Source organism: Dendroctonus ponderosae, unplaced genomic scaffold, assembly GCF_020466585.1.
Source record: "Dendroctonus ponderosae isolate FM_Combo_2020 unplaced genomic scaffold, Dpon_F_20191213v2 Dpon_F_20191213_1, whole genome shotgun sequence".
NCBI lineage: Eukaryota > Metazoa > Arthropoda > Insecta > Coleoptera > Curculionidae > Dendroctonus > Dendroctonus ponderosae.
The window spans coordinates 44573563-44589773 of record NW_026017110.1 but is presented as its reverse complement, the minus strand read 5'-3'; the positions used below and the strand labels follow the sequence as shown (position 1 = coordinate 44589773).

Below are 16211 nucleotides of genomic sequence, written 5' to 3'. Positions count from 1 at the left end.
TACACTGAAGGGGGTCCTACAGTTGAGGTGCCTCCATCACGTCATCACTAAGTGGTCATATTAAAAGTCACTTTGTTTTAACTGACAAAGTTGAATTTATTGCTTTGATCAATTAGATTTTTATTGATGTCCGGTTTCAGTACGGTTCTTGGAATCTCCATTGCAATGATTTGCAAAGGAGTCAAAGTTTCGTTCGAGTCGCAATTTTACTTTAGAACTCATGCGATTTTTGACTTACATTGGACTTTCTATTAGTGGCTTCCCTAATCGATTGATTACTGCTACTAAAAGATTTTCATTATTTAATTTTTTAGGTACTCTTTTTTCAATTTTACTTCAAACAGTTGTCATTTGTTAAAATTGGTATATTTTTTTTCCATTATAAGTGATGTAGACTAAGACGTCTGTTTGAAACAGTTTGAAATCTGTGATTATAAAAAATATTATATTGGCTTGTGTTCTCTTTTCATGTGAAGATCCGTTTACACGAAATGTTATAATCATACAAGATATTCATATATTTTTAATGTAATTTAAATAAACTTCTAATTTTAAATTTCAAACGGAATACAGACGTTTCCTTTAAAAAAAAACTGTAAAAACTCGTCATAGAATATTGGACGGATTTGAAGATACATCGTGTCAGTGAATGTAGCTCTAAAACCAGATAAAGAATCGGAAATAAAAAATATCTTGTTCTGAGTCCGTGCCTGAGATTTCAAGCCCAGGTGATTGCACTTGAGAGGAGTCAGTCTCGTCACACCCAGTGAATACTTGTCGTTTTTCATCGTTGTATAGTTTGTGATTTTTGGGTTGAAGAAATTAGTCATGCAGAAATAAAAAGTAATCAAGAAACCAGTCCCAGACAGTAGCGTAAATAAAACCGTGCATTTGTTGTTAAGGAAGCTTGAGAAATTGGGCCTGATTGTCTTTCAAGGGATGCTTCCGATTTATATATGTTATATAAATACTTAAAATCCGATGTGTTTGAGTATAATAGCTTTGTTTCATTATGGTAAAATATAGCTGAAGCCGAGCCCTAAGAATCAATTAAACATAATCGCTTGATTACATGTATATTGATTCGAAATACATTTTATTACACTAAACTAACCCAAACGACTCCAAACTATCCCAAATAAACACAATCGAACTCAAACAAAAGAATTTGATCTTTTGGACTGGGACAAGTTGGATTAAATCCTCATACTTTTGATTCTGGAATTAATGCTGTATTTTTCCGTTCCTCTTGTTTTTTTTACTTTTTAATTTTCTACGCCCTTTTTACATGATTTAATTTTGCAACGAAAAGGGCTTGGAGGCTATATTATCCATTTTTGATGCACCGGCACCATCAATATTCTAAACGATTCGTACGCAAAAAACTAATACGATTTAGTAAGCAACACACGTCGTTTTGCGTTCGTTATTTACAGCAATACGTGCATGTTCAATGTTCACATCGGGTTTTATTTAGTCAACGTAGCGATAATTAAAAAAAAATTGCGGCATTGTTCAAATAATAACCCGAAAGTGCAATAGGGGACTATGTCTGGCCGTGCTTGTAGCATATAGGCCGTATTTCCAGAAGAATGCATTTGGTATGTGTACTGTTTCCGGCGTTTGCATGCTTTCGGTTGTGCAAAAAAATAGTTTGCTATTTTTCCCAATTATTGTTTAATTGGGTTTCTTTAGCAAATGGACAAAAATGAGAAAATATTGGCTTTCTTTTCATTGCAAACGTTTTAAACTTGACTAAATGATGTTTTAGAGCTAAATTTTTGTCAGCTACACTTCAGGTAAAGATGAAAATGACTCTGCTAGCTTTTACTGCTTTTCCTCGTTTCCCTAAATATCTGCAGGCAACAATTCCAGATAATTTCCGCCAACTTTTATACGAATGTTCCACAGTCGTTTCTTGATCATTTTCTTTATTTACGAACGTCATATACCCATGAGAGCAACTATCCATTAAGACTCTGTTTATACATATATTAAAAGCATACAAATATCCAGGATAAATATTGTTTCAGTTAAGACGTATCGACAAACAACTGTTAGGTAAATCCAACCGTAACAATCCAAACACATTTCTATTTATCCTTATTTACTTTGGGTTTTGCAGAAAAATCCCGAAAATAATTCGGGTTCTTTAAATCAGCTGGCAGGCGGTGGTTTTTTTTTTAATGTTTCGAGTCTGCCAAATCAGTTCAGACACAAAATTCGTTTTCTTTATGCCGCAAAGTATCTCGTTAAGGTACTTTTCATTCAGATTTCACATCAAACCGACGCCGTCATCATTATTTGAAGTTACAAACAGCTGTTACGTGTCTCGCTTCCAAAATTCGCACCAGATATTCTATTGACATTATGAAATGCCCTACTGGAATTTGAATGGCTGCCCTAAAGTGCTTTAACGTGAGGCCTTTGAGAAAACGTCGATCAGCGCTTCCATAGAAATAATCGCTTATTTATAAAGGAGGGCTCCTGTAAAGTATTTTTCAATTCAGATCTCCTGCAACCAGATTGATATTAAAAAGCGACATTTAGTATGGCGGGTTTATCGGCTATATTTTAATGCTATTATTTCAATATTTATTGGCTAGGCAGGATGGTCCGAATTCAAAAAAAGGATATGGATGAGCTCATATTTACAAATCATACAAATGTGTTTACACACAATACGTTGTCTACATATTTCGAGTCCAATCAGGCAGGGCTTCAGACAACGAGATTATTACATATCAATTGCAGGGAGACTGCAACAATAAATTTATATTCCGCTATTTTAAATAAAACATTTTATTTTGTTGCGCTTCGATTCGGCACAAATAAAAATTGAATTTGCAAAAAAATTAAATTTCTTACTTTTATACAGGGTGATTCAAAATTGGTGCATTCCTCTGAGGATGTTGTTTGGAGTGTTTTGGGAGTACAGTAAAAATAGTAAAAAAATTGATTGATGAAAAACTGAGATATTTGCAAAAAACTAGATTGGAATTACGGCATCGATGCTTTTCAAGGTAATCTGCCTAATTAACATTACGTAAATACCTGTTGCTTATTAATTGTCCAGAACCCAGGCAACCATAACTAAACATTAAAGAGAAAATGACAATAACAATATTTCATTGTGGTTAGGATACCCAGTCAAGAATGGGCCCTTTGCATGCAATTTATTTTTGCATATACATTGCAATACAAGTTTTGTTGCATATAAATATAATGCAAAAAAATAAATAAAAAAAAAGATTTTGCTTTTAAATGGGCTTTCAAATCTGATCAAATTGACATCATGCGGAAACGCCATGTGATTGGTCTGACGTCACGAGACACGCTGGCCTGCATGTATTCCGTGTGTTCATTTAAACCGTACCTTGCGTTTTATTTTATGTTGTTGTTTTATTGGTTTTTGTTGTTGTTTTGTGCTATCCAGCCATACACCTTTTTCGACAATAACAGTATCAGATGTACGACCACCAAAGCCAGGTGAAATAAAGGTAATTATACCGTCTGGTGTGGAAGATATCAGATATTTTATTGTATTGCATTTTTTATAATTAGACCACGTTAAAGCTTATTTGATTGGATTTCAATTTCTAAGCAATCTGTTCCAGCATAAACTTTGCTAAAACGTGTTCTAAAGGGTATCGGAAGATCTTTTTTGACTTTATCAGCTGACATCCACGTAATAAGACTTTTCACCTTAAGAATTCTGGTTGATGCACTGGTATTTATATCAGTGTGCTATCTTAATGAGGACTTAATGGGTCTTAAGGTCCAGGTTTCTTAACTTTAATAACAAAGTTGAAATTCGATTTTCAACTGTTACTTAATTTCTTAAATTTTCGAATAAAAAATTTACAAAATTTTTCTCGTACTCTCCAAGTGAGTACTCACTCCAAGTACTCTATAACCCCTTAAAAAGAATGACGCAAATTTTGAATCACCCTGTATAGAGATTTAATATCCATTAATTTTTTTACTGATTTAATGTGTATAAGTGAATAAAGTTCAACACTTGACACACACCATAGCACAGCATTTTAAATATGTATACTAAGCTAGAACGAATCTGTTCCTTTTAAGTTGAATTGTATTACTTGTAAGTGTAAACTGAAGGCTCTTGTTACGGCACTTCACTGCACTTCTTGGTATTTAGCTTCTATGTGAACCAATCTTAATTAGTCATACAAGTTGCAGGATTGTTTTATACTTTTTAGATGATTTAGTGAACATCCGGCCATATAATGTGTCTGGGACCGTTTCGAGGTGAAGATACTGCTTACAAGCTCCATTATCTTCTTCGGCATCAACCAGGTATGGTCATTGCCTGCTTTGGCCGGAAATCGACTTTAATTAGCATGCAGCCTGTGAGACCAAAGACCATTAAACGAAAACTATGATGACTTAGAATTCCGTTGCGGCGAAATTGATTAACGCTTTCCGACACTTTGTATTAACATATTTTAATGTTTTTCATTTATTTTAAAACGGTTATTAAAGACAATTTACAAGGGCGTTTGTAAGGCATGATCATGTATTTACTTTACTTTTTCTTTAAGGGTTCTTAACTTAACGATTCCAAATTTACCTAAAATTATACTTTTTGGCAGTATTTAATGAGGACAATTAGTAAGTCTAGCAGGTAATCATTGTTGTTGCAAATAAGATCTGCAAAATATTTTTAATTTTTTACTAGTCATTATTTTTATTTCCTTCAATTTTTCTTGATCGTTTATGGGTTCAGATCATTAGGGAAGCATGGAGTTAATTCTCTATCATGCATTGAAAAAAATCAATTGAACAAACAGAGAAAAAGTAAATAGGATTATCATTGCCAAATACACCAAATATTGATTCTGCACAACAAAATTACCTTTTTTACATAAAAAGCCATCTTTTAGTTATGTTGGTTATCGAAGCGCCACTGGCGTGAGAATCTCCTTTGTTTACCTTCAGACACATTTCCCATATAACAAGCTTTTTCAACTTTAATCAGTTTGGAAAATTACTTTAATTCTGAAGCACTGCTTTCCAATTACGATTTACCGATAAATTCCAAATACTCAGGATAACACTTTAATGAATTACCATAAGAGGCAAGGAAATGGATCTAATTGCCAAACTAACAAGTTCGATTGGCTAAACTTTACGCCTTATCCACCCTTCGAAAGCTTCCTAATCTGTTTTGGGCACTATTTAACGAAAATAGGATCAATTCTACTTTAGGTTAGTCTGGTTAAACTTCCAAAGGGTGAGCCACTTTTATCAATAACTCGGTATTAAAGGGTTAGCTATTAAGATCGATGGTATTCCAAATAAGCTCTAGTTTCTAGTAAGTAGGTTTGGTGTTGCATGTAACAACAAGAGTTCGAGTTCGTACAATGCAGTATCGAATTTCAAAATCGTTATCTATTATTCGGGTGCATTATCAGCGCAATTGAAATAGACAATTTATCAAAGACTTCATAGCGAACGATGAATTTCAGGTCGAGTGTCTATAGCCGGCTAATGGCCAAAAGGATTACCGATAGAAGTTAAGAAATTGGATCTAATTGTCAAAGTAACAAGTGCGATCGCTAAACTTAACTATTTGTGGCCGTTTGAAAGCTCGAAAATTCGACCGAATGAATTGCATGCTTGTATTGTTTGCCTTTGCTGGAAATGAGTGGCTATCAAAGGATTATACTGGGATTAAATGGGAAATGAATGGGAATTAGCTTTCATTGCCTTTAAAATAATTCCAGCGCCATTGGAGCCACTTTAAGTATTTTATGTATCAGAAATTCACTTTCCACACTTTATGTCCGTTGGATTATTCTTTGATTTATTTAGATTTTCCTCGTGTTATTCCATTTTCCCATTTCTTAAATTCAATTATCTGCTTTAGAAGTAAATATCTCATATTTTTCAAAGTTGTTTTATTGTCATCAATAAACTGCCCAAAACAGGGAAAATGTTGTGAAAATCTAAGCGTTAATCAGCTTTAATAATGCAAATATCTCTCAGCTACTGAATCAAGTTAATAATTGCTCAAATAAAGTGAAAATTCCGGAATTTAACTGCACAATGCGACTAGTTTCCCCAATGCAAAATACACACAGATCAAAGACAAAAGAAATGACAATTAATATAAAATAAATCGCGGTGGCAAAGTACCCCGGAGTGCTTTCGATAATCGAAGTTTTGCGTGGAAAACATGAGAAATTTCCATATATTTCAAAACGGTTCGGCAATTTCGCCGTTTTATTGCAATTGACGTGTTCAGCAACAGGACGAGAGTGGGATATTTTTTTTCAAAGAATTCTGATGGCAATAACAGAAGCTTACTGGGCTTTAAATATGCTTTCATTTGACTTGGCGAACTTTGAGGTGGAATAAGCTTTCTGTCAATAGATCGAAATGTTCTTTCAGAAATGTAATCACAGTGCCATGACAACAGGAGTGCTTTTCTAATTAAAAAAGTTCGACAGGTTTATAACTTCCAGAAGATTTTTATTGGATTTTGGTGTTGCTGATTCAGGACGAGCTTTCCGAGATTTCATTAGATTTCTCTCAACAACCGAGACGGGAACACCGAATGCAGGCATTAAAGGATAACTGTGGATGTACTTGACCTAATTATCGAAATAATGTACTTTTTATGTATAACACTCTCGACCTGGAAGGATATCCTTTGGATCCTCCGAGCATCACCTTTGACCTAGTTAAAACGTCTGATGTTGCAACACATTGCTGAAATATTTCCTCACTTTTGACAGCGAATATTTTCTCAAACGGAGATTCCACTAGAAATTTTTTTTTATCATATTATAGCTTTGTTTTTAGACACAATTTTGATGGACTTGAACTCAAATGACTCAGACGATATGCATATAACATCGCATACTTTTCGCTTTCTGGTATACACAACATTGCCCACAGAAAGATTTCAACTTTGGCCAGGAAAACATGACAGAATTTAAACAGCCCTGGACAATAGTTTATTTTACTTTTTTGCTTCTCTTTTAACTTAAATTTTGCCAAAGACTAAAGCCATGGTCCGGTAAAAAAAAATATTCAAATCGGATCTCCGCCTGAGAAAATGTTCACAGGCAAAGTCAGGGAATATTTAAGCTGCACTTGAAATTGGCGGCGTAGTGCATAATATTTCTAAAAAGAGTAAATAATGAAATGAAGTGAAAGTTCTACAAGTATACCGGATGATTCAGAATTGGAACTTCGATGGAAAAATATGTATCTAGAATATGTTACATTCTAAAATATTCTATGGAATAATTTTAGTTAAAGCTTCATGTTCCCAACTGTGGCCTTTGAAGCAAAGACACGATTTTTCTAATTAGGTTAAACACATTTCAGTTGTAAATTATTTTTCTAAAATCCTTGAAAATCTTAAATAAACTTGCATAACCAAAACGTATTTGCTTCGAAAGATTGGACAGTGATTATAATCCGATTACAATTTCTAAAATAAATGGATCAGAAAGGTTTTGCTCCTTATGATTTCTGTTAGCTTATTGGTCTCTAATTGATGATGTTTTATTGCCAAATGTTCTGCACTGTTTACCAAGAAATTGCCCAAGCTTGAAATAAGTCGTTTTGATATTTCCAAGGAAACGTTGTTGCTATTGTTAGTTGATATAAGTACCGACCTGCTTGCAATCATTCGAAAACATCATGTATGCACTAATTGTTTAGAAATGATCAAATCGCTGCTTTTTCCATTTGATGTCAAAATCGGGACGGAATTTGCTGTGGCAATTTGATTCGATAGTCGTCCGATAAATTAGCGGATATTTCAATGAAAATATGCTTAGTGAACTCTCCGATTTCACATACAAAGTGCCCATGTTCAGTAATGAATTCTGGTCACGATTTTTAACACACCTACGGAATTTTCATCAAATAAATATGAAAATAAGAGAAAAGCGTAAAAACAAAACCCATCTTGCCGCAAGAACGTGAGCGCAATATTCTTATTGCCTCTGTTTTGAATCCGACACATAAATGGATTTCTGAGTTAGTTTTCACCTAATTTTCTCAACAAAATTAACGCATTTGTTAACGAAAGGATCAAAAATTGGTTACTTAACTTTAATGAATAGGGATAATATTTTAGAAATAAGGCCAACATTGCATTTTACACTAAATTTTAATGACAAGAATTTGCGGTTTTTTTACGTTTTGTGTCTATTGTTGCTAGTTCGAAAAATTATGTGATATACAATCTTTTCTAAATTTATTTACCTATTACTGTAAAAAACTCGAATGTGTCCGGTGAATCTCAATATCATAATAGACAGCAATAAAATTGAAAATATAAAGGACTGTATATCTTTACATCCTCCAAGCCAACGAATAACTCTTGGAAAGGAAAACAAAGATATCGAGATCGAAAGGTAAATTATATTAGAATGGGCGGCTTTAGCACTAAAAAATATACTTACCAACAAAAAATACCCCTGCATCTGCAATCAAAACTTTACCACCAATGCGTCTATAGCCAGTAACCACATACGGCGCTCAAACATGGACCTTCACAGGGCAAATGGTGAACAAGCTTAGAGAATCTCAAAGAAATATGGAAAGAAGAATATTAGGCGTTTCTCTGCGTAGCAAAAAAACGAAACGAGTTAATTGGAAGCAAGTCTAAAATAACATATATATACAGGGTGTCGCAATAAGGATGGTAAGCGGCTGTATCTTGGAAAATATGTGTTGTAGAGTGATCGAAAAAAAAATTGATAACAAACTTGAGGAAAATAATTTGCTGGAAATGATTTTGAAATTTCTCAGATGACCACTAGATGGCGTAATTGCAACCGGTATCTTGAAAAGTCGATTTTATACAGAAATTGTCGCTATAAGTGAAACTATCTAGTAAGTTAACCGCTTAATTCAAAGAAACCTGTAACTCCGAAACGGCTTAACCGATTTCAAAGTTTTCACTATCAATTGAAAGAGCAATACAAACTCTACAATATGTGATATAAAAGCAATCTTAAGCATTTTCAAAAAATCCGCTGTTCGAAAAAATTCTTTGTTTTAATTTTTCATAAAAATTTCAAATGCTACCATAAGTTATTTTACACGCATTCGAAGGCACAGGAAAAAATGAACTAAACCGGGAAAACCGCATCTTAAAATAATTTCTGGAATCGATTTATTACTTGAAAATAATAAATGTTGCCTAATTCAAATAATTAAAGTAGGCTTTGGAAGAAAAAACGTTGTTTTATTTTTCCGACTATTTTCAAACTTTCACTTATAGGGACAATTCCTACTTTAATTATTTAAATTGGGCAACCCTTATTATTTCTAAGTATTAACTCGGTTCCAGGTATTATTTTGAGATGCGGTTTTTGCGGTTTGGTTCATTTTTTCCTTTAATTTCGAATGCGTGTAAAATAATTTGATGGTAACATTTGAAATTTTTGTTAAAAATTAAAACAAATAATTTTTTTCGAACAGCGGATTTTCCGAAACGGAGTAAGATTGCTGTCATATCACATAGAGTAGAGTCACAAATTATGAAGCATTATAGTAAGCACTCCATTAGCGGCTAGTGAATTAAACAGTAATTTCGCCCGCACGAATTGCATGTGCAAACATTGCACGTTACAATGGTACAGCGTTACTTTGTTCCAGATAAGTTCTGTCAGCGACGTGCTCATTGCATATAGACACAAAAGCTTGTCTTAGGTAGTTTCCAAACTCAAATTATGCAACATTTAAGTTGTGCCACCAAACAATGGTCTGGAGATTAAGGCTATTTGATGCCATCGTCTTTTCATTTCCAGCAGGCTAAACTTTAGATTAGCCTGCCAATATTAATTGCCGGAATAATAAGTAGGTATAATTCGGAATTGGATGCAATCGAACAACCAAAATTAAATCAATAACTGGTGTATTATTAAATTGTTTCAATATTAATTTGTTTCGTTGATGTGGCTTTGCCAGCTGGTGTTTTATTGACACTCTCTTTCTATCTTGGAACTGATTATTAAGACATTATAGATTCACTAAAACGCCCACCAAATAGACTGATTTTGGGGTAGTTTAAATTAGGGTTTCTGGAAGAAATAATGGAGTTGGAACAGCCAATTGGATGCAAAAAAGCGGATTGTTTGCATCATTGATGGTCTACTGGATCACAACGTTTATTTTCAGTTTAGTTTATATTTTTTGTACTTATAACATTGATCTTAAACATTCGTCTAAGAATTTTTCGATCTAGTTGTTGACCACCAAAGTTTAAATTTAATTTGTTAAATTTTAGCAGATCTGATTAATCAGTGCAAATTGTTTGTTGTTTGTGTAATTGATTAGTTCTGAAAATGGGATTGCTTGTCTCTTGTTCTCCAAGCTCTTTTGATCTCGATGAGCTGAAATGTTGGTGCAATTTTTTCGTCTAATAGTCCACTGCTTTGAATTGAAGAACACCTCTTCTTTATTTAGCAAAACAATCTAAATATTCCTGCTGAAAAAAAGGAAGTAAAATGATCTTTACAAAGAGACACTTTGGCATCATTATATTTTCCCTTTAAACGGCCACAGAAATGTATTATTAACTGAATCGTCATGATTAAATACCATCCCATCCGCCCATCCGATTACAATTCGTTAGCGTCTCCACAAGACTATTCTTACACATTCTTACTTCTAGACAATTCGCGAAATAATCAGCATTTCACTTGCGAAAACCTCTTTAAAGCGTGTTTATGCTTTTTTGCAAAGTAAAATTACGTTGAAATATGTCGCTCGACACTTTAAGATTAAATTAGGTGTTAAGAAGCCGAACTGGAATCACCCAGGTAGGCGAATAGCATTACGAAAAACCGCAAGCAAGCAGGTAGGCAAAGGCATATCTTTTACGCGACAGATGCTTAGAAATTTATCAGACCGTGCTTCCTGGAAATCCCGCAAGAAGTTCTCTGTTCTGAATGGGTCGTTTTCCGTTCTTTTTTTCACTATTTCAGAGTCAGTGTCGTACAACGATGAGAAGCAATTTTTCTTTTGATTGTGTTAGTTTTTTTCCGATTTCAACAATGGGTTCATTCAGTTTCTCCTTGAGAAACACTTCCAGTTTATCGTCCATTTATGCGAAATCCTACCTTGGTTCTTACCGACGCTAAAATTAGAGCAGATTAATTTTCCCACATCCGATTTACTCAGGCGTAATGACCCCACACAAAAAGAAGATATTGCTTGTTCAAACAGGCATTTATAAACGTCTAACTCCAATGGAAAATAATTATTGGTTTACATATGCTTTGGAAAATTAATATTTGCCTTCACCTCATACAAATCGAATAAGAGGTAGCACAATAATATACGGTACAAACAACCTATTTGAGTAAACGGTATGGAGAGATATGCGTCAATATTAGTTATATTAAATGCCCGAAGAAGGATATGTACATACAATAAAGGAAACTTGGTATATGTAGATTTGGATTGCCACTAAAATGATATTACTAAGCAAACCTGTATTTAATAATTAAATGAGTTGTTTGCCAAACAAGGGTTTCAGTCGCTTTAATTAAATATCACGGATTCGTATATGCTAAAACTGGAATTGAAAATAAATTAGGATAGAGAGAAATATTCTAGAACAAAAGCTGAGCTGGGAATTAATCAATTAAACCACATACTGACTAGTGGAAATGTAGATTATATTTATTCAACTGTTTTTAACAATTATTTGGATTTTCTTTTATTCGGCAAAATGTTAGCTAAATATATTGCAGGTATATTGGATGCTTCAATGTGAAAGACCTTCAATGGCAAGAGCTAGGAATATTTATAAAAAATCAAATTTGCTTTCAAAACAAACTTTGGTTGCCTAAAATGAAAAAAAAATGTTCAGTAGTCCGAAGAAGTTAAATTTTACGGGAAAGAAAAAACAACTATAAGGATAAGGATAAGGGGGCATGTGTTGAAGAAAACAGCAAAACATGAAGAAAACTTTCAACCAAAGAAAAGCAAATATAGAAGTAGCTACATAATTATTGGCGCAAAAGTGAAGAGCGAAAGAGCATTCAGTGCAAGATGTAAATTTTGAAGAAAAATAAAAAGTTACGAGCTGCAGTTGATAGAGTCAAATGGGCACGAATGCTTGCTAAACTTTTAATGGAAAAAGACACATAGATAAGAAAATTACGACAACCTTGAACCCATGGCCATCCCCAAACGAAAAACTGAAAACAACGTTCGTTTAAACATGGATTTAGTCAAATTTCTATGTATAACAATAATCGCTTTGCAAATGATGTAATTAAGTCATGACAAACTATCATTTTAAAATTCGGGCTCTTTCACTCCCGCAATTATATTTTTCACATTTGTCTTGGTAGTATCGCCCATATTCTTAATGTCCGAAATTCTGGTCTCGTACAGCTTAATGTTATGGTTTAGTCTCTTAATATTCCTCAACAGTTTGCCATTAACCTGTTCACATTTCTTTATGGCGTCTTCGTGGATTTCTTTAACAGTCTCTCCTTGTTCAGCTACGCTGTTGATTTGATCTGCCAAAAATTTGCCTCTAGCTGCTTCTTCTTCCACCAGTTTCTGAGTGTCCAGCGCTGCTTTTTTCAGCTCCTCGTAGAGGCGAGTATGTTCGCTCACGGGCAAGTTGAATTGTTGCCTGTTCTGTTCTTCTACCACTTGTTTCTTTTTCCAATGCTCTGTTACTGCTTTGTACACCTTTTCTGTGTCCAGGCACATCTGTTCCATTCTGTCAGCATCTTTCTTTTGTCTCGTGCTCTCTTTCCTGAGCTCCTTTTTCATTTGGGTGGCAATTCTTTCGTGTCTTGTATGGGTGCGCTCTGCAATCTCTTCTTTAAGAGCTGCCAGATATACAACAAACCTTTCGACAATGGGATTTGGGTAGGTCTCCTTGAGAGCTGCCATCTGTTTCCTATTAGGCATTTTTTCAATTGCCTGCTGCCACATGGCTGCAGGAAGCTGATATTCGTCATCCGGCTCTATTGCGGATACCTCAAATAAGTGGGGCATCATTTTTTCCTCGATGTCATCCAATATTTCTTCACGACGTGCCACTTTATCTCGCCGTATCTTAATGCGATCATACAAAGTCATCAGCAGCTCCATCCGTCTTTCATAGTCGTCTAGGTTGTCGTAACAGCAGCTGTACTGTCCTTTAGCTTTGAGATCTTCGATCAATTGCTCCAGCAAACCTTCAACAGTTTCGTTGAATTCGGGGGCTTTGCCATTTAGTTCATCAGCAACTATTTGCAGCAGGGTGTCATAAAATGTTAAAACCTTCTCTCTCTCCTGGGGATTTTTTCGCTTTGCCAAAATCTTCTCCATTTCGTACTGCGGTACTTCTTCGTTGAACTTTCTACCAAATTGTGCATCCAGCTTTTGCATGGATGTATCACCTGCTGCTAATGAAGAATTCATCCAATCATCGCCTAAATGCGCAATATTACGATTATTTATTGTTTGCTTGTTATTTAACTATTTACCCGTCAGGCTGATTCCCACATAAGCAAAAGCTCCCTGTCCATTTGGAAGAGTTCTAGTGGCAATATAAGTTCGACCGGGTTTATCAGCTGGACTTTCTTTGTGTTGAATGGTAAGATCAGTATCGTTTAACCAGTCAGGCGGTTCAATAGAACAGGGACTACCTCCAAACACCTGCAAATTTATTTGTAGAAAATGGGCAAATTTGGAAGATTGGGTCAGATGACTGACAAAACATCGAAAATGTTTCTATGTGTATACCTGCAAGGCATCGGAAATATCAACGTAATACGGGGGTTGCAAAAAGGGTTCCTCCAACTTGCCACTTTGCATATGTATCAAGAGATTAGCCAAGTACATATTACGGCAACGTTTTCTATCGACTCCCTCGCATGGTTCGGTGCAGAGCTTAAGAATCCAGTTTCGACACATCCGAAAGACATCGTGATCCGAAATTCGCTTAAGGAACGTGCTCGTAAAGTTCACGTAAAAAAGGAAGTCATCGTCTAGTTTCGCTTCGGTGTCTAGTTTTGCTTCAGTGTCCATTTTCCGCTATGGTTTTTCACGAGAATTTTTCAAAAGAAAACTGTCATTGAAAGCCAACGTCACTTGTTCACGGCAAAGGAACTTGGCTACGTTTGATTGCACTAGAACTACCTTACTAGAACTTACCTTGGCAAATTACCGAGGCAAATACTGCTATGTGTGTTTTGAGGATAATGCGTTATCAAAAAACTTTTAAAACGGGTATCTTTGCTTTAAACGGGCCGTAAATTGGCTTTATTTTCACTGAACTTAAATCTTAAATTAAATAGCGCGCCACTTTAATACCTGGATAAAAATGTTAATATTAGTAAAGTTTAATCGTTTTACTGATAGGTACTACTTTTGCATGCTCTAGCATTTAAACTATTTTTTGTCAATCAAATTCAGTTAGCAAAAAATGGAATATCGATATTCATTATCAGCCTTTTCGGTGGTTATATCCACGTCATAAATGCAAACGACGAACGCAGCAGCGCAATTGGCAACTTGTACAAGAATTAAATTTGAAAAGTATTACTCGCATTCCGATAATATACTCATACTACATATACAATATATATTACTATAATATACGCATATACTCTGTATAGTTCAAATTATTCTTGTAACGCGCCGTCATCGGCTGGGACCAGTTGTGACGTCAAGCGGCTCGTCGGCCGCTGCGGCTGCAATCTGGAGCATGTAAATATGCAATCTCAGTCTTCATATTGTTGTTAAAACGTTTATATGGTGCACTAGGAGAAACATCAAATTTTTCAAAATGACTGACGTATGTTTTCTAAAAGGACAATCTGTCTTTTTACCACTAGTGGATATATTTATGGTGGCATCTAACATTAAAAACACCGAAAGTTTTACTCTTGCTGAAGTTCGCGATGTTAAAGCTAAAGGGTAGATTTTTAAACAAAATAGTCGAAAGTTTTACTTATATAAATCGATAAAATGTTAGATTGGAGTTTTACTGGCTTTAATTTTCAAAATTCAAACAGGACCTATTGATCAAAATGTAAGTGAATTAACAAAAAAATAAGTAAGTATTGTTTTCATGTTAGTAAAAACTAAATTACACCATTAAAAGTTATTTCGCATTGATGCAAAATAGAGCGTTAATGATAAAATATATCCTTAGCTACTAAGAATAACAATGTTAAGTACAAAAATATGTACTAATTAAAAAAAAAACGTTATTTACAGATCGGGAAGGGATTCTTATGCAGTTTCTGCAGTACAATGGGTGCAAGTTACAAGTACATTAGCCTTCATTTTTTTCAGACCTCCCATTAACTAGAATTTAACATAGTTATCCATATCTTCTTCCACCTAGAATAAATAAATAATATTAAAGTTACATAAAAATATGTGTTAATATTCATATTGCATGACAAAAATAGTAGGTATTTAATGTAAATGCTCGACTATCAAAAGAGAGTTTTCCTTCGGATATACTTATTGTTTCTTTTTATCGTCTAGTATATAAAGGGTGATTCAAAATTGGCGTCATTCCTCTGGAGGTGTTGTCTGGCGCTGTTATACGAGTACAGAAAAAATAGTAAAATAAACATTGCCTAATTAACATTGCGCAAATACCTGTTGCTTCGTAATTATTTAAAACTAATCATGGAATTATACAGACTGACAATAAGATAGACAAGGATAAACGGTAAATTCAACAAGATTTGTTGACGAAATGTCAACCTGTTCTCATAACCTCGAATTCTGTGGGGTTCTGTGTTTACATAAATAATCCATACAACACCAAACATTTGAATGGTTAACTCCAAACAAGCTAGTGCCTGTGTAATCTCCTTATTATCCACTCTTATCAAGCAGCTTCTCGTATTCAGTTAATTAACTCGTGCTCCATTTGTATCTCCTTGTCCTGTGTGTATCGTACAAACGCCTTTCCTCGGTTACCAAGTAAATCTTGGTGCTTGGGAAAGTGTCAGTTATTGTGCTCTGAGTGCCCCTGGAAGGCCCTGATTCGGTTATGCCCAATACGTGTTCCTCTGTGCCTGGAACCCAAACATCGATTGTCGTCCACTATCTTCCTGGAACCACTCTCCTCGCCCTTTGTTGTCTTGAGTTCTTTCAGGTTCTGCTATGTTACTGTAGCATTTCCCCTGAACTAATCGCATATCAGCAAATTCGTGAAAGGAAATTCAAAGTAAGTCACA

The 16211-nt window shown here is 34.7% G+C and overlaps 1 protein-coding gene across 1 annotated transcript; it reads right to left on the bottom strand.

Annotated features, from left to right (window-relative positions):
- Nucleotides 1-12215: 12215 nt before the first annotated feature.
- Nucleotides 12216-14128, bottom strand: LOC109534423. Its single transcript, XM_019900091.2, has 3 exons — nt 13753-14128; nt 13494-13665; nt 12216-13439 (listed from the first exon to the last, which is right to left on the bottom strand). Exons 1-3 carry the CDS (start codon nt 14035-14037, stop codon nt 12304-12306), a joined length of 1593 nt encoding a protein of 530 aa, XP_019755650.2. The 5' UTR covers nt 14038-14128; the 3' UTR covers nt 12216-12303.
- Nucleotides 14129-16211: the final 2083 nt, after the last annotated feature.